Below are 17913 nucleotides of genomic sequence, written 5' to 3'. Positions count from 1 at the left end.
GAAAGTGAGTACTACTAAACCTAAGATGTATTTTTAAAAACTATCTATTACGCCTTAGCATAGAATATCAAGAACATGTGTGGTTTTGATCGAACTCTTAATATTGGTAAGTACTTGGGAGTCCCACTCTTGCACTAGAAGATTAATAAGCACACTTTTGTTAGAAAATTTACAGCAAAGATTATCAACTTAGAAAATGAACAACTGATCACTTGCTAAGCGAATCACTATTATAATGTGTTTTTATATATAAAAAATATGGTTAATGAATATATTTGAGGTCAAATTAAAAACGGAGTTTACTCACTTGTACGGTTAAAAACTTATTAGAAATTATCATATAACAAAAATTTTTTAACGTGAACCATTAACATGATTAAAATAAATTATGGATGGATAAAAAATTAAAAGAACCCTTAGTTGATGTATTTATGTGAAACTCAAAACCCCTTATCCCATATTTGAAGAATACAAGATTCTTTTGTAGTTTATATAATAAAAAGTTGAAGAGTTAAAAATGAGCTTATAGGACACCAAAGCTTTTATAGAGGTGAGAATCTAGACAAAGTGAGCATGAAGTTTAAGCCACAAACGAACGTATGCTTGCTTGGCTGGGGCTCGAGCTCCGGGTCCTAGGCTTAGGTTTAGCTCATCAAAAATTATTTTTTACTAACCTATGAATGAAAATTTTGAAAATTAACCTTCCATCTCTTGAATTATTTTATTTTCTAAGTAAAAATGTTTGGTTGTTAAGACAAAAACTGTCAGGTTTTTTAATATGTTTATGGTGGGTAACTAAAGCGCAATGGTAGAATTTTGCACTAGTTTTCATCCAAAAACCAGTATAAAAAGGAGTTGAATGTAAGATATTTTGTATCCTTAGAAGCAACACATTTCCTTCTTCTCTACTATTCTCTTAACTTCGTTTCATCTTTAGTCTTGTTTAAATTTTGTCTTGTTTTCTCTTTGCACTGAAGTTTAGATTTTTATTATTTGTAAAGAGATTTTGGCTTTTATTTACTCAATTTCGTAGATCTTGTTTAGGAATATAACTAAAGAAGGTGGTGGTGTTGTGATTTTAAAAAGCTTATTGAAATTACTTTATTTATACCAAAAGATGAGCAATAACGCTTTAAGGATAAATGATTGATCTTTGACAACAACATGCTTTTTATCTGAATTTGATTCTAATAGCTTAACAAGTAAGTTCCTTACATCTACATTTATTTTGGTTTAAGTTTTGTAATTTTTTTACATGTGTTTGTCTATTACAAGTATATATACTTTTACTTTGCTATATAAAATTGCATGCGATCTAAACTAAACAATTGTAATCTCTAATATATCACCAACAATCTTAAGGTCTTATTGCTAGCTAGTTAACTGTTTAGTTTATTTGTGACAATATTGTTTATAATAACTTAATTATAAACTTTATACTTGTTATAATCTTGCATGCAAATTTATTAAAAAAAATTTAGTTAATTTCTTTGTTGAAATTTTAATATGTCTAGTATAATTCTTTGAGATTTGTATTTTAGAAGCCATTTTTTATTATATAAATTTGGTTGTTGTTTTAAATTACATATCATGTTTTCTTCCTAAGAATTGGTTGTTCAAACCAATGTTGTTTTGACAAGTACTATTTTCATAAAAAGAATTTCACCATTATGTTTTATGATGTATGATAAAAAATCTAAAAAGTTTAATAGATTCAGTTTCAAGAGAAGTAAAAAAAAAGATGTTATTGTATCTTACTAAGTCAAAGTTGTCAGATAATGAATTTGACCCCACTATTATGACAACTATTGACACATAAAATCATAGCAATTTTGTATTAGACAACTCACTATATAATATGTATAGTTCAATCAAGAATGTAAAGGCACCACAAAAAGCTTTGGATTGAAAGTAGAAAACTAAAGATTCTAGTATGAAAGAAATTTATAGTTGATAAATTTCTAGATTTTAACATGATCGATTCAAGGATCATGATAAGACAGCTTCAAAAATTTAATCTCATCTTGCATGATATTTATTTTAGAGGAATGGTTTTGATGAGAATCAATAAGTATTACCAAAGAATCCATTAAAGGTGTAAATTAAACCAATTACAAGCTCAAGGGCTAAAAATATTAAAAAAAAAATTCAATGGAGTAACTTAAGATATTTGGATCAAGTTAAGCTTCAAGATTACAAAAAAGGATGATCAAGATTTAATTAATCCATACAAAGGATGGAGTTGTTTCTTGGGCTTGAGGCATATGAAAACATTAGGCTTAGGCATATGATTTGTGGATTTGCAACAAAGCAAGGATCTAATTTACATATAGAGTAGTTATTTTGCAAGATTCTTTATTTTCCAAGAACAATATAGACGACAATACAAATATAATATTTTAGACAGAAAGAAACATTGAAATATAATATTCCGTAACGAGTCTGAGAAATACTTAAACGACCAAACACGTCACTAGGCTTGCAATTTTCTTCCATGACTGTACAAAATCCCATTAGAGTAAGATTCAGAACGTGACATGCTGTTAGGTTGCTAACAACCATGGCCCCACTCCAAGCCCAATTAGTATCGAAATGCTGGCATGGCCCATGCTGTTAGGTTGTTCAATTAAGACATGAAGGCGACTCCTTGGGATTTGATTGGTTTATTCAATAACCATGTGCCCCAATTTCTTACAACTTAAACAGGTGGCAACGGCTACTGAGAGCTCACAGTCAATTGAAGACATTCGTTGGGATTTTTTATTTAATAGAGATTAATGCCATGTCATTTTTTATTTTTTAAAATTAGAAAAAAGAAGAAGAAGAAGAAGAGGGATTTGGGATTTTTGCAGATGGGCTGGTGCCCATGCATGCGGTTTGACCTGGCTCAAGGAAGGAGGAGGAGGAGATAGACTGGCGAGGCAAAAATAAAATAAAATAAAAGAAGTACAATTGTATTAAATTTTTATTTCTCTCCAATGGCATGTTTTTTACACGCTATCAGTTTAGCTTTTAAAATGGTTAAAGGACAGACCAGTCATTTGGCAATGAATCTATATAAGAGTTTGTTTGTTTTTTTTTATTAATTTTTTTATTTTTAAATTATTTTAATAAAATAATACTTTGAAAAGTAAGAATACCAAATCTAAACAAACTCTAACCCATTTAATTTTACTTTGCAAAAGTTTTATTGAAAAACATTAAAATTTTTTATTTTTTTATTTTTTTAAATCTGTTATGTACTAATAATAAAAATAAATTTTTAAAAATATAAATATTATTTTAATATTCTTTCAAATAAAAAACATATACAAAACAGTATTTAAAATACCAAACGGGGCTTAAGAAAGGCATCTGAATATCGTTTGCCCCGAAAGAAACAGAGCGATGCATCAATGAAAGTGGGTCCCATTTTACCAGTTCTAAGAGTGGGGTCACCCTTAGGCTTAGCTGCTATCCCCTTACGATTACCAGCTGTGTCTTCTTCACTCCTATGCCTCTCCTTTCACTCGTCTTTTCATTCAAGAAAACATCTCTCTAGTCAGAAAGCTCTTCAATTTCCTCTTCTTAATCCCTTTTGTGTTGTGGTGCTCTGGAGAAAGAAAAAAAGAAGATAGATGGAGACCCATCTGTGATTTCAAAAAACAAATCTCATTGGGATCTGCCCACTTCGCTTACTGGTACTTTTCTTATCTCTAATCTGATTCATGGACCCCAATTACATGCAACATTAGCCTTTTTTTGCTTCTTTTTGTTGTTATCATTTTGTTTTTTTTTTAGGGCATTCAACCCTAGTTTCAAAATGGTTCTTTGGTGCTGCATTGCTTGGAACCGAGATTTTTGTAGATGGGCTTATAAACTTTGGACTTTTTTCCATGTTATTTCTTTTTCTGGTCGCTGATAAATTATGGAAAATGTACACAAGGGTTAAAAGAAATATGTTTTTTCTTAGTTTTATTTCTCCGTTTGGTTGAGAGAAAATGTGGGAATGGTAGCAAAATCAACCATCTTCTTACTACTAATTTTACTTTCATTGTTCGAGACTTGTTAATTGTAAAATACTTGGATAATTGTGTTAATTGTTATGCTGGCTGGACAAAAATGCGGGATAGGGAGAAACTGTGCTGAGTCTACAATTTGGCCGCTACCTTTTTGTATGATGAAAATGTACACATTGTACAGCATGATATTCTTAAATTTCTTCCCCTTTGAGTCTTTGACCATTACGTTCTCTGCATCCCCTTATTCGTGTTTTTCCATGATTAGTATTGCCGATGTAGAGTCTCATTTCTGCTTATGGCACATGTTTTTTTTTTTTTTGCTTTTATCCCACTTGTAACTTTCTTCATCTCTGTTTAAAATATGTAGGATTTCGTTAATGTATATGATGCACAATTGATGTTCCAAACTTGATCTTTTGATTTGTTTCTGAAAAAGGTTGAATTGGGGAATGATAAGAAGATGGGGAGGAAAGGAAAATGGTTTTCTAGTGTAAAGAAAGCTCTCAGCCCTGATTCCAAGGAGAAGAAAGACCAGGTATTTAGAAGAATGTGGTTTTTAATATTGAATTGTAGGTTGTTTTAGTAATCATGATTGGTTCTTACTCGAATAATTTTGGTTCTATTGGTTTTAGAAATCAAATAAATCGAAGAAGAAATGGTTTGGCAAGCAACAACTGGATTCGGATTCCACTTCTTTAGAAAATGTTACAATGCGATCTCCTCCTCCTCAACCAGACGAGGTGAAATTAATTGAAACCACAAATGAAGAGAACCAGCATACTTACTCTGTTCCAGGTGTCACTGCTGCAGTAGCTGAGCATGCTCCGATTACTGTTCAAACCACCACTGAGGTTTTTCAACCAACCAAGGTTAATAAATATGCTGGCAAATCAAAGGAAGAAGTGGCGGCAATTAAGATTCAGACAGCATTCCGAGGATACATGGTATGTCTTGTGCTGCATTACCTTTGTTATTGATGTTGGAGTCTTGGAGAGAAAAAGGATAGTTAACAATTCTTCTAAACTGGGTATTGGAATGCTTTCTTGTAATTGGAGAAAGAATTTTTTTTACTGTTTGTACATTCTTTTATTTATTTATTTAATTTCTATTGTCTTGTCAATTTCAAGTAACGAGTGGGTTTTATAAGCTACACTTGCATTTGTTCTGATTTCATTTTAGGCAAGAAGAGCATTGCGGGCTCTGAGAGGGCTGTTCAGGCTCAAATCTCTGATGGAAAGGCCTACGATAAAAAGACAAGCAACCCATACTCTCCACTGCATGCAGACTCTAGCTCGGGTGCAGTCACAGATACACACAAGGAGGATTAGAATGTCAGAAGAGAACCAGGCCCTGCAGAGACAACTCCTACATGAGCATGCAAAAGAGTTTGAAAGCTTGCAGGTCTGTCCCCCTTGTGTTTATTCGTAATATTATCTGTTCAAATGTCCCTACTCAATTGGACACCGACTTATTTTCTGTTTAGTCATCATGGATTTGTTCAACATTTTTGCCATGGATATGGAACTCTTAAAGGCTCTTGGGGACTTCATGAACCTTTTTCCCTTGTTTAATAGGGCTGATATTCATAAAAACATGTGATATGAAAAGAACTAGTGATATGGTGGGTTGAGAATTATTCCTTTAAATGGTAGCACATGAATGCCAAATAGTAAAAGCGGTATTCATACTAAAATTATGTTTTCCAAATGACTACGTAACTGGACTTTTAGCAGGGCATGCAATGTTTTCATTTAGGTTCCTAATTCAGTATCCTGCCACATATTTCTTATCTGATGAACTAACATAATATCTCTGGTGGTTCAGTCCCTGTGCTAAGTATGAGCATTTTGATGTTGTAACAGATTGGAGAGGAATGGGATGACAGTCTGCAGTCAAAGGAACAGATTGAAGCTAACCTGCTAAACAAGTTTGAGGCAGCTGTGAGAAGGGAAAGAGCACTGGCTTATTCTTTCTCTCATCAGGTGATCAATTCCTCTGTTTCCTTTACTCTGCTGAGAGTGTGGAGGGCTCACATAGATGAATAATTAAGTATGAGAGGACAGCTTAGCTATTTTAACATCCAAAAAGTTAGAAATTTGAGTAAACCGGTTTGTTAAATAGCTTAGTAGAGAGGTCAAATAGATAAATAATGAAGTATGCAATGGCAGCTGACTGAGCTAGCTTGAAAGTTAGAAATTTACACAAACCTGTCTGTTAAATAGCTGACTCCCAATTATTTGCTTGGTCAATCTGTCAAAGTTAAGTAGATGGTGGTTTGGAAAATGGTGCAGTGTAATTTTTTTTCCTGGAACACTATTATACACCACTATATATGTCTCGACTTAATACATGGTCTGTGCTTACCCTATGCCAGACTGAAAGATGTTCAGCCTTTAATTTACTTTCATGAAACTTGAATGACCATGTGTTTTAAGAACCAAGTCTAACTCCCATAAAATACTTCACAGCAAGCCTGGAAGAATTCTTCACGAGCTGTAAACCCAATGTTCATGAGTGGCAATCCATCCTGGGGTTGGAGCTGGTTGGAACGATGGATGGCAGCCCATCCATGGGAGAGCCGGAGCATGACAGAGAAAGAACTTAATAATGACCACTCATCTCTAAAGAGTGCGAGCCGCAGCATTACTGGAGGGGATATAAGCAAATCTTATGCTCGCTACCAGCTCAATTCTGATAAACTAACTCCAAGAGAAAGTGAAAGGCCAACCAAAACCACGAACCTACAGTTCCAATCAACTCCTAACAAGCCAGCTGCTTCTACAGTTGCTAGAAAATTGAAGTCAGCCAGCCCAAGGAGTGGCATTGGGGGCCTAGATGATGAATCTAAAAGTGTGGTCAGTGTTCAGTCAGATCGTAGTAGAAGGCATAGCATTGCAGGTTCATTTGTAAGAGATGATGAGAGCCTTGGAAGCTCTCCACCACTTCGAAGTTACATGGTACCTACAGAATCCGCGAGAGCAAAGTCCAGATTACAAAACCCATTGGGAGCAGAGATGAACGGAACGCCTGAAAAGGAAAAGGGATCCTTGGGGTCTGCCAAGAAGCGGCTTTCCTACCCTCCCTCACCAGCCAAAGCAAGGATGTATTCAGGTCCCCCAAAATTGGAAAGCAGCTTAAAAGCAGAAAACAGTGAGGCTGCTGGCGAGGGCATTTAAGTGTTGAGGAATTGAATGAAAAGCGATTAAGTATGTTTTTAAGATGTGGAGAAAAAGAGAGATCATAAGGATCATTTGATTTCTGAACCTTCTGCTTCTACTGCTGTTAATTATTTATTCATTGGTCAGAAAGTGTTGCAGTTTGCGGGGAAATTAGCTGTTCATGAGCACTCATTATTCGTTCGTTTCTTTTTGTTTATATTTGCCCTTACTTCCATTGTTTGTCATTACATTTGTACTGCGGAAAATAATGTTCAATATTGACTTTAAGACATCCATGTTCTCTCCTATAACAACATTTGTTCGATCTTGTTTACTTGCTTTTCTTTACTGATCAGGCACCGTTTGGGAACGCGGCTGCGGCTGTGTTTTCAAAAAATTTGAAATTTTTTTTTTTTACTAAAATTTAATATGGTTTGTACGTTTTGGATCGTTTTGATGTGCTGATGTCAAAAATGATTTTTAAAAAATGAAAAAACATCGTTGGCATGTATTTTGGCACGAAAAGTTATTTAAAAAGCACCCGTAACCACACTGCCAAACACGTTCTGAATAGGCTTCTGATATACATTAACAAAAAGTAAGCGCGTGGTGAATTCTGCAGCTCTTACACTATTCATCCTCTTGATTAGAATGGTGATTTTTTTAAAAAATTTCAATTTTGGTTTTAAATTTTTTTTCACAATTAAGTTATTTTGAGCTTAAATTAATATTCAATTACTTTTTTTATATATTTTTTAAATTAGATTAAAAGATACGATCAAAATAAAAAGAAGAGGTGACAACTTTGATTTTTATTTAAAAAATTTAATTTAATCCTCATATTTTTTTAGTTATTAGATAATCAATGTCTTTTATTATCATAAATTTAATTTTAGTACTAAATTTTATTTTTTCTAATTTTTTAATCCTTTTCTTGTGGGAAGAAAGAGAGAGGCTTACCAAATTCTGGTATAGAAAAAGAAAGTCATTATTAACAACGATTTCGACCATAAAAATAGTTGATATCGGTGTCAATGTGTTCCATTTCATGAGGGTAGATCTAATAGGGATAATATTTTTGGGTTCGAGTTGATTTCGGATTTTTTAGCTGTTTTTTGGATTTTTTAGGTTATAAATAGGTTTTTCGGGTTTTAAGTGAAACTCTCATCACCAAATAGAACTTTTTGATATCAAAATTGATCATATTGTTGTTTAGAATTGGTGTTAATACTGATTTTCTTTCTTTACTATCAGTATCCAATAATATTTTTCTTTTCTCTCAAATCATGAAATAAAAAATTATAAAAATTATTTTTATACCAAAATGGAATTGAGAAAATATTAAGGGATTGATTAGGTATAATTTGTAAAGTTTGAGTATTGAATTAGATTTTTGTGTGAACTTTAAAACCATCACTCATCTATTGTGTCTTTTCCACTTGATTTTTCATCTTTCAATTTTATTTTTAGTTAATAAATTTGATTTAATTATTCTTTAATTTGGCTAAAATGGATGCAAGCGATAAAAAAAAGTTGGAGGATCAAAATTAAAAAAAAAAAAAATTTTGAACAATAAATCTACGATAAAATATGAAAGAGTGAACAATGCACATGTATAAAATGATTAACCCATACTTTTTAGTGTTTTATATATTTAGCATAAAAAACTTTTTTATGATTTATCCTTTAATATATTTTTTAATTTTTTTTATTAAACTTAATTTTTTTTATTTTTAATTAGAAAACTTTATGAAACAGAAACACACATTTATTACATTAAATTGTTTTTTACGACACTGCACTTTAGATTAAGAGAGTATTTGAGAGTGTGGTAATAATTATTTTTTAAAATGTATTTTCTTGAAAATATATTAAAATAATATTTTTTTTATTTTTAAAAAATTATTTTTAATATTACAGATAAAAAAACTAAAAATATATAAAAAAATCAATTTTCAACCAAAAAAAAAAGTAAAGTAATGTGGTTGCACCAAGCTAAACACTATGTAAACTGGCTAGTACTATTCCAGTAACTTTTTTTATTATTATTATTTTGATGAGGTAACGCGCTGTACAGATAATAATAATTTTTTTTTTTTAAAAAAAAAAAACGCTCAGGAAGCGAACCCTAAACAAGTAACAACCGAGCATTGGAATCTATAAAACGAGCAAAAATCAAAACCTTACGCCCGCGAATGTTCCTTCTCTTTTCTTCCAGCTCTCAATCATTTCAGAAATGGTGAGTCTCTCTCTCTTCTTCTTTGTTTTTTCTTCAAGAATTACAAATATTTGTTTCCTGATTCTTATGTCAAATACTGATGCTTCCCTAATTTCGCCTTTTAGGGTTCTGATTAAACCTTTATTTATTGAATTAGGGTTTTCTTTTCTTTTTTCTTTTTTCTTTTTTGATAGATTTAGATTACTACCTGTTTGGTTCCCGATAAATTTGATTGTGCTTCCCTAATTTATGCATAAATCAGTTCAAGAAAAGAAAAATCCAGCAGAAAAAGAAGTATTTCAATCAGGCACTCGCTTTAACGCTTAGCGCTCACTCACGAGGTGCTCGCCTAGGCAGTGCGTCATTGAAATTCATTGCCTGATGCTAATAAAAGCATTGTGGCCTCGCCTTGCCTCGAGCGCCTCAGCGCTTCTTGACAACACTGCTGTCAGCTAGATTAAGTTTAGTTTTGAGAATCACGTGACGATTTGGTCTAATTTCTGGAGTTATACGGTGGACTGTCATTTATTAGTTTTTATTATTTTAGTTGTGTTGATAATGAAGTTGAAATGAAAATTTTTCTTCAGGCTACACCATTGATAATGGGAATGGCAGTAGCAGCTACGGCATATGCTGGCAGATATGGCATCCAGGCTTGGCAGGCATTCAAAGCAAGGCCTCCAACTGCTAGAATGCGTAAATTTTATGAAGGTGGTTTTCAATCTGTCATGACGAGGAGAGAAGCAGCTCTAATACTTGGAGTAAGGTACTGTGTTAGGTTTTCAACTGTTAGAAATAAATATATATTTAGTATTTTGATGAAATGACATTAGTAAGAAGTGCTTTTCTTCTGATGTGTATGTGATGATGGTGTGCATTAAATAGTGCGCATATGATGAAGCACCAGTGATGTATGTTGCAATGGCATTATTATGTATGAAAATATAACAATAAATCAACATTTTGCCATTAAAAACTGAAGTCCTGGCAGTTGTGTTCCCCTCAAAGTCCAACAGCAACAATATTCCCTAGCATCGCGTGTGTGTTCTCACACACATGCTGGGTACAGGGATCATCAGAAACTACCTAAATGCAGCTGCTTTATATCCGTCATTGCAAAATTAGCGGGATTTGTAGCTTTTTGGTGCCTCGGGATTCTTTAAGACATAACCTTTTCCAAGTAGTTTATTACAACCTAATCTCAAAGATATTGATTAACTAAATGATTCCAAAGTGATGTTGATGTCAGCCACATGATCTGTAACATTGAGATATGCATCATTGTTTTCCATTTGCCAGAAAATGCTCTACAATTACTATGTTTGCTCTTGCCCCTAGTCTTTTGGTGTAGTCTTTCTTTATTTTTGTTCTTGGTGTATTTGTTAGTGTTTTCTAAAAGCAGGAAAATGAACCTTTTTTACTGGTGATCACGTCATGGTGGCTTTGACCTGCCAATCTTAATTGGAGTGAGGTGTGATCTCATCCAATATGTTGCTATTTGAGCTGGTTTAGTCACGTCTTACTGTTTGAAGGTTTTTGAAACTCAAAATGGAGCTTAGAAAAGCTTCTCAAGCTTGGCTTATCATTGTGTGGCCATGCTCAAATTTGTTTGAGTGACCTGGAACGCAAATGGAGCTTACAAAAGCTTCGCAGAGCTTGACTCATCTTTGCTTGGCCATGCTCAAGTTTGTCTTGTTTTCTCCTCTTCTCATAACTAATATACTAGTAGAGTTACTCCCTACTCTTACTGTCAGATCTGCAGTCTCTTAAATGGTTATGCTTATCTTATGAACTTGACCTGCCTGATAGCGACGATGAGTACAGTAAAGGGAATCCATTGCTTCACCCTTGCAAAAGACTGAGTATCATTAATTGTGGGGGTGGGAAGGCAAAGTCATCGTTGTTGTTATTGTTATTAGATTGGTTTCTAGAGACCAATTTATATGCCTACTTTTGTTGATGAACCCTGTTATGCAATGTTGTGAGCATATGTTTACTTCTTCATTTCTCTTATGTACACCGTGGCACGCGTGCATCTGTGGAGATCTATCTACATTTTCTCTGAGGGAAACTCACTGATAATTTTGTTACTGGTTATCTTTCATAGGGAAAGTACTGCAGCAGACAAGGTCAAGGAAGCACATAGGAGGGTGATGGTCGCAAACCATCCAGATGCAGGCGGAAGCCATTACCTTGCTTCTAAAATAAATGAAGCAAAGGATATCTTACTTGGAAAAACAAAGGGTGGTGGATCTGCATTTTAGTGCGCCTATTAACTCTGTTTCAAAACAAAATCGCCATTTGCAGCGGAGTCAAATTTGAGGATACAGGTACTGCAGTAAGAAAATTCTGGGTCTCTGTTTAATCGTTTTCTTGGGACCCAAAAGAGGTACACCAACTGAAAGCCATTTTGTATTTCTTATTTATGAATTTTGTATGATGTGAGGGAAACAAACTGTCGTTCGGCCTTTGGATGTTCCAAAGCAGATGCTATTGATCAAAATAATGATTTTGCCCGCTGTTTTCCTCATGTGGTCCATAAATTGCCCCATTTACCAGGACCTAAGGAGTAGTCCATAATCTATCCTGACACTTGCAGCTCTAGTGTTTTATATTTTAATTACGTTGGACAGATACTTGGCCATCCTGAGTTGCTTTTCAAATTGAATAATAGAAGCTGTGTACGATAGGAAAACTGTTACAGATGGTTCATAGCAACTCTGGATGTGGCTTCTATCGCCTTCAAATAGGTGTTTGCCTTATCCGAAGATACTTCTCAAACTGTCTTGCCGTGTGGTAAGTGCATCATCCATCATTAAATTACAGGAACCATCAACAAAACTGGAAACAAATCTATATAAAGAGCCTGAATGGCTCATCTAGAAAATATTATTAGCAGCTAATGAGAAATTCTTTCCATGCATTCAGTGCTGGAATGAATCACTCCGTCTCATCTTTTCTTCTAACAGAAAACTACTGCCTTACTTTTTCACATTTCCGCTTCTTGAGATGCGACTGCTAGTTAATTGAATTCTCAGGAAGTACCCGTACAGGAAAAAAAAAATTCAGATATGATTCAATTTCAACGTGGCTACTCGAAATTGAAGTGGTAGTATTTAAGAATATTAAGACTATTGAGAATTCACTATATAAGGAAAAACCTTCATCTGGATTCGCGGCCTCCTTGCTTTTCTACTCTCCTTCGTATTGCCCATCATTCAAAAATTTGGAAACAGATAGCACCTAGAATTAAACCTCTTCATGCTCCACTGACCTGTGGTATTTACATTGCTTTCCTTCGTGCTAAAAGGAGTATAACTATACTGACGTATCATTTCCCGACAGAATTTGTAGTGGATGATACTTCTCCCACCTCTGCTTCAAATGAAGTTCCATCGATTTCCACCTTGTCAAGAGGACCTAGAGCATCTCCAAAAAGAGTAGAGAATATCCGTCTGTGGCATTCGTCACAGAAAAAGTAGTACGAAAAGTGGCCTTCATTTGGGAGCTTATGCAAGTTGGCCCCTGGTAGAACCCGGCTTATGTAATCAATCATTGATGGCGGCACTACTTGATCATCCATACCCTGTTCAACATCAATCAACAAATAAAACAAAAACAACTTTGGTAGCACTCAGCAGTGTAATAGTTATATAACTGAGTCGGTATAGAGTATTGTGTTTTAATACTTGAAAATTCAAGAAATTAACTATACTGCAACTAATGTCAAATCCATTTACAAAATGGAGAAGGCAATCCCAGAAAACAACCCAGGAAGAGATTTGGGGCCTTTTATAATGCTATCTTGGTACCTTTTTGGTTTAGGAAAGAGAGTGGGAGTTTTTGATTTATAAAACAGAATACTAATGCAATGTTTATTATTCCCAACGAATTCTATCTTCAAAACAAAATGAAGTAAACTATCCGCTTAGAAATGCTATTCCGTGAAGTATGAATAGGGGCGGTGAAGCAGCAACTATCATGAAAGAAGATTTCACATTTCACAAACCTGCCATATGTGTATTGGACCAAGAAATCCCACCAATTCACACTCTGCCTGACTGTACATGGACCAGAGCCAAAGAAGAAAGCCATTCCTCTGGCACTTCCTCTGCACCTGAAGATCTGCTATGCTGAAACCCCAGTTTGACACCTGTAGCACAGCTTCCTCAATGAATGATTTTGTACTCCCTTGGCGTGTCGACTCCTCGACATCCCTATGCCAAAACTCCTCAAACATTGGCTCCTTGATCAGAATTTCATCCTGAACATGTCAAGCTAATGTTACAAATAATTAGAAAAATAACATCCTTCACAACTAGTTGTAGTTTATGAAGGTTGTCCAGACAAGTAAATTGTCAAATGTATCAGAAACAGGAACCAGGTTGTTTATTTCAGGTATTCGGTAATACAAGAATGATGCCATGTGTTTCCACTCATAACACTGGTTATACGATACTAGTTGAAATCCTCATAGGCAAACCATCTTATGATAATATAATGAAAGGAGGTTGAAGATTACAACAGGTAAAATGCGTATGTAAAGGTCTGGAAAGGCTTAAATCCTCTGAGAAGTAACTCAAGATAACAAGAATTAACCTTCTTTCCAAGTGATTGAGACATCCACTTATCAATTTGACCATGATTTCCAGACAGGAAGCTTCGGTGATAAAAATAAGCGAGGAACTTCGGAAATTTCCGAGCTAAGAAATACAATAGCTTCCTTCTTGAGGACCACTGATCCCATGTTCTTCTCATCTCTTCCTTTGTCATGCTTGGCTCATATGGATTAATCAATGGAGCAAACATGCCAGCGCCTGCAAATTCAGAAAAGAAGATCCTGATAAATCACGTGACATTTATCCCACGAAATATGGACTCTTGGTTGAATAACGAAGAAATACTAAGTAGGAAAGCAGGAAATGTATGTTTCATCACATTATTACATTTACTGATATACAGACATGATCTGAGAATTTGGAAGTTCAGCTCGTGAGAAGAGGGGTACAAAAATATTCTGCTCACAGTAGCCAGAGTATAGAAGTTCAAAGTTTGTGATAAATCCAAAACATGGCATATTGTAGAACAACTGCACCAACCATCTCTTATCCAAGGAACTTTATAGAGCACATGCATGGTACCTTTCCTGCTGATCCCAGAGCAAAATCATTACATTCATCCCAGTTTTTAATTTCTCCAACAAGAAACTAACCTACTTGATGGACTCGTCTTGTGGATGGCATTTTCTTAAGCTCCAAATTCATCGAATTATTCTTGTGTTTATTTAGTCATGTTTATCTATGAAACCCTTAGCTAGCTACACGATGTCACCACAAACTTTTTGCCGCCACCAGGCAGTTTTACATTCTCGTTCTCAAAATTCAACACTATTCTTTCATATGATGCCAAATTCAACATTCCCAGCTTGAATCTCGTTAATCAGATCCCAACCAACTATAATTCAATAAATACCTATGTTGACATCATCAGGCTGGGAAAAGAGAGAATCATGAGAAATTTATCAGAATTTAAGGGTATTAGTTTCAAACTAAAAAAAAAACTATAAACATAGAAAAAGAAGGTTAAGATTTTCATAGTAAATCACTTTTATAAAAATAAATAGGTTGACATACCAGCAATTCTGTCTGGAATGTATCTAAGTGCAGCCCAAGAGTGCATGCTTCCGCTTGAGTAACTCAGCACCCAAAACTTTCCATTAACACCAGCAGCATCAGCTAGGTAGAGCATATCCATTGCCGAGGAGTTAAGATTTCTGATGGCATGAGGATCGCTCTCTCCAAAACCAGGAAGGTCATACGTGATCAAGCGAACACCAAACTCTTGAAGCAGTGATGTTCTGACTCCAGGTATACCTTTCAACGGACAATCATTAAAACATTAAAAAAAAAAACATCAAAATTGATAAGCCACCTGGTAGAGCCCCCTAAATCCCAGTTCCTCATACATACCTGCGAGTCGAGAGGAAAGAAAAGAATGCGGAACAATCACAGAAAATCTAGCTCTGTCGGCCGGAACACCTTGCTCGAGATAAGCCATGTGCCGACCATCAGGAAGCGGTATGCGATTAGCACTAGGCGGATGTACACGCATTTTCTTTACCGACGGAACCAAGCTATCATCTGTGCTATTTATACTTAGTGCTGAGAAGACACAACAAAGGATATAGTCAGTCGAATCACAAAGCCAAACGGCACAGAACTGAAAGAATAATAATAATAATAAAAGATTTTACCCACATTTACACTATCGAAATTCACATTAATATAAATCAGATTAAGTAATTTCTCAATAAATACATACAGATCTTGAGTACAAATTTGACAAAAATATATTATTGTTACCTGCAAGAGCGAGAACAAATACGAAGAGAATGACAGGCCAAGCTAGAGCAGGGTCCCGATCCTCAGGCAAAAACTCGTTCAAAAACTTTAATCTGGCCGACGCTTTAGCCATTGGCTTTCCAAATTTTCGCACAATAAACGAATCTTCGGTCACCAAATTACTTTGCGTCACTATATCTTTACATCCTTTCCCTAAATCCACCACCATCTCTCCCCACGACTTCAAAAACCCCGTCACTTGCTCCTTCAAACTCTCCCTTTCCCTTTCCATTTCCGTCTCCGATCCCATTATTCCTGTTGCAGCGAATATCGGCGGTAGCGGTGGCGGTGCCGTCATATCAATTGGCTCTCCGGTATATCGGATTCCACTGTCCTCCATTAAACTAGCTAGCTCGTCTGCCCACGTGTTCACCCCTTCACCTCCTTCCATCTCCGCCATTCTCACTGTAAAAAAAAACCTAACTCTAGTAATACCGTCTGGCCTCTCACTCTATAAAACGACAGAGAGTTTGCTTTCTAAGCGTGAGTTTCAAGCCTTCATTAATATTAATATTATTATTATTATTATTATTATTTTGAAGTCCAAACAAACTAGCCGACCATTATTAATAAAGAATAAAATCTTCTTCTAAGAATAGAAAAGAAGGCAAAAAAAAAAAGAAGAAGAAAAGGGGGGAAAAAACAAAAACTGCTGGCTCTGATTATCATCTCATCTCAATTCTCATTGCTTAATTAATTTAATTTAATAGGAGTGATTATCAACCTCTTCTTTTTTTTTATTTTTTTATGAATTGACTCGTTAACTTATATCATCCCGCTCTCCTCTAGTCTTCCCTCTCCCCCTCCCGAGCTGTTTCTCCTGTTTTGGACCTTTTGTGTGTGGACTGTGGAGAGAGACCTGACGGTGCTCTTGGACCGTTGGATATTGCAGAAGGTGACGGTTTTGCCACGTGACCAACTGCCAATACACGCACGCGTGCGTTTAACGCCTTGGTAAAACCGGCTGTGCCGGTGGGTGTCGTCCGGTTGGGAGCGTGAGCGTGAGTGTGAGTGTGATAATTTTTTTTCTGGTGGTAGTTGCGTACGGCGCTGATGTGTCAGCGAGAAATATGCGGTGGATGCATGTGCACGGGAATGTTCTTGTACAACTTTTTTTTTTAAGAAGGTTTTGATGCAGTGATGCTAGTAAGTCCGTCCTCCTTAAATTGTGACCGTTGGTTCTGATTTTAGAAGACTAGAAGTGCATTTTTTCTTAACATCGTAGGGTGGTGAATAGGTGAGAGGGTAGTTGAAGAAAGACGCTAATGTTTCTCCTTGGGTAGAAAAAAATGGGTGGAGAGAAAATGGAAAGTCGAGGTCATGATGTGATGTGGAGCAACAAGGGAGTGGGGCCTGGTGGTGGCTAAAAGAATTCGGTTAAGATATTGGTTGTTTGCATTTTAAAAAAATTTAATTCTTTTAATTTTTTTATTTTAAATTAATTTTTTTATATTTTTAGATTATTTTAATATGTTAATATCAAAAATAATTTAAAAAAACTAAAAACATATCATTTTAATATTTTTTTAAATAAAAAACATTTTAAAAAATAATCATATCCATATTTTTAAATAAATTTAAAATTGGACAGAGTAGCTTCATTCTCTCGCGGTCAGGGATTATGGGAAGGACAACCACGAATTTCTTTTTGTCTTGTTGGATTTTGTGCTGCTAGATTTTGTTGTGTTTTAAAAATATTTTTGAAAAAAATTAAAAATATATATTTTTATTTAAAAAATTATTTTTAAATATTTTTATATTATTCTGATGTAATAATATTAAAAATAAATTTAAAAAAATAAAAAAATATATTTGTAAATAAAAAATATATTTAAAAATTAATTATTACTATATTTTCAAAACACCCATTATAAGGTGGCTTCATTTTCTCACTGTCAAGGATAAGGGGAAGGGCAGCCACGAATTTCTCCTTGTCTTGTTGGATTTTGTGCTGCTTGATTTTGTTGTGTTTTAAAAATATTTTTGAAAATAAAATTAAAAAAAATTATTTTTATTTAAAATTAATTATTTTTTAATATTTTATATTATTCTGATGTAATAATATTAAAAATAAATTTAAAAAAATAAAAAAATATTATTTTAATATATTTTTAAATAAAAATATATTTAAAAAT

The 17913-nt window shown here is 34.5% G+C and overlaps 3 protein-coding genes across 3 annotated transcripts; 2 read left to right on the top strand and 1 right to left on the bottom strand.

Moving 5' to 3' along the window:
• Positions 1-3376: 3376 nt before the first annotated feature.
• On the top strand, positions 3377-7451 carry LOC133690219 (protein IQ-DOMAIN 2-like). The gene is made up of 6 exons (XM_062110445.1): positions 3377-3680; positions 4438-4536; positions 4634-4945; positions 5181-5402; positions 5864-5983; positions 6470-7451. The coding sequence occupies exons 2-6, from the start codon at positions 4462-4464 to the stop codon at positions 7175-7177; spliced, it is 1437 nt and encodes a 478-aa protein (XP_061966429.1). The 5' UTR covers positions 3377-3680; positions 4438-4461; the 3' UTR covers positions 7178-7451.
• Positions 7452-9245: 1794 nt separating this feature from the next.
• Positions 9246-11907, top strand: LOC133689190 (mitochondrial import inner membrane translocase subunit TIM14-1). Its single transcript, XM_062108970.1, has 3 exons — positions 9246-9398; positions 9965-10143; positions 11485-11907. Exons 1-3 carry the CDS (start codon positions 9396-9398, stop codon positions 11639-11641), a joined length of 339 nt encoding a protein of 112 aa, XP_061964954.1. The 5' UTR covers positions 9246-9395; the 3' UTR covers positions 11642-11907.
• A 324-nt stretch (positions 11908-12231) lies between these two features.
• On the bottom strand, positions 12232-16335 carry LOC133689189 (uncharacterized). Its single transcript, XM_062108969.1, has 6 exons — positions 15740-16335; positions 15347-15538; positions 15011-15250; positions 13977-14194; positions 13387-13641; positions 12232-12963 (listed from the first exon to the last, which is right to left on the bottom strand). Exons 1-6 carry the CDS (start codon positions 16176-16178, stop codon positions 12709-12711), a joined length of 1599 nt encoding a protein of 532 aa, XP_061964953.1. The 5' UTR covers positions 16179-16335; the 3' UTR covers positions 12232-12708.
• Positions 16336-17913: the final 1578 nt, after the last annotated feature.

The sequence above is a fragment of the Populus nigra genome, chromosome 3 (genome assembly GCF_951802175.1).
Source record: "Populus nigra chromosome 3, ddPopNigr1.1, whole genome shotgun sequence".
Classification (NCBI taxonomy): Eukaryota; Viridiplantae; Streptophyta; class Magnoliopsida; order Malpighiales; family Salicaceae; genus Populus; species Populus nigra.
The sequence above is the reverse complement of the archived record's forward strand: the minus strand, read 5'-3'. Positions and strand labels throughout refer to the sequence as shown.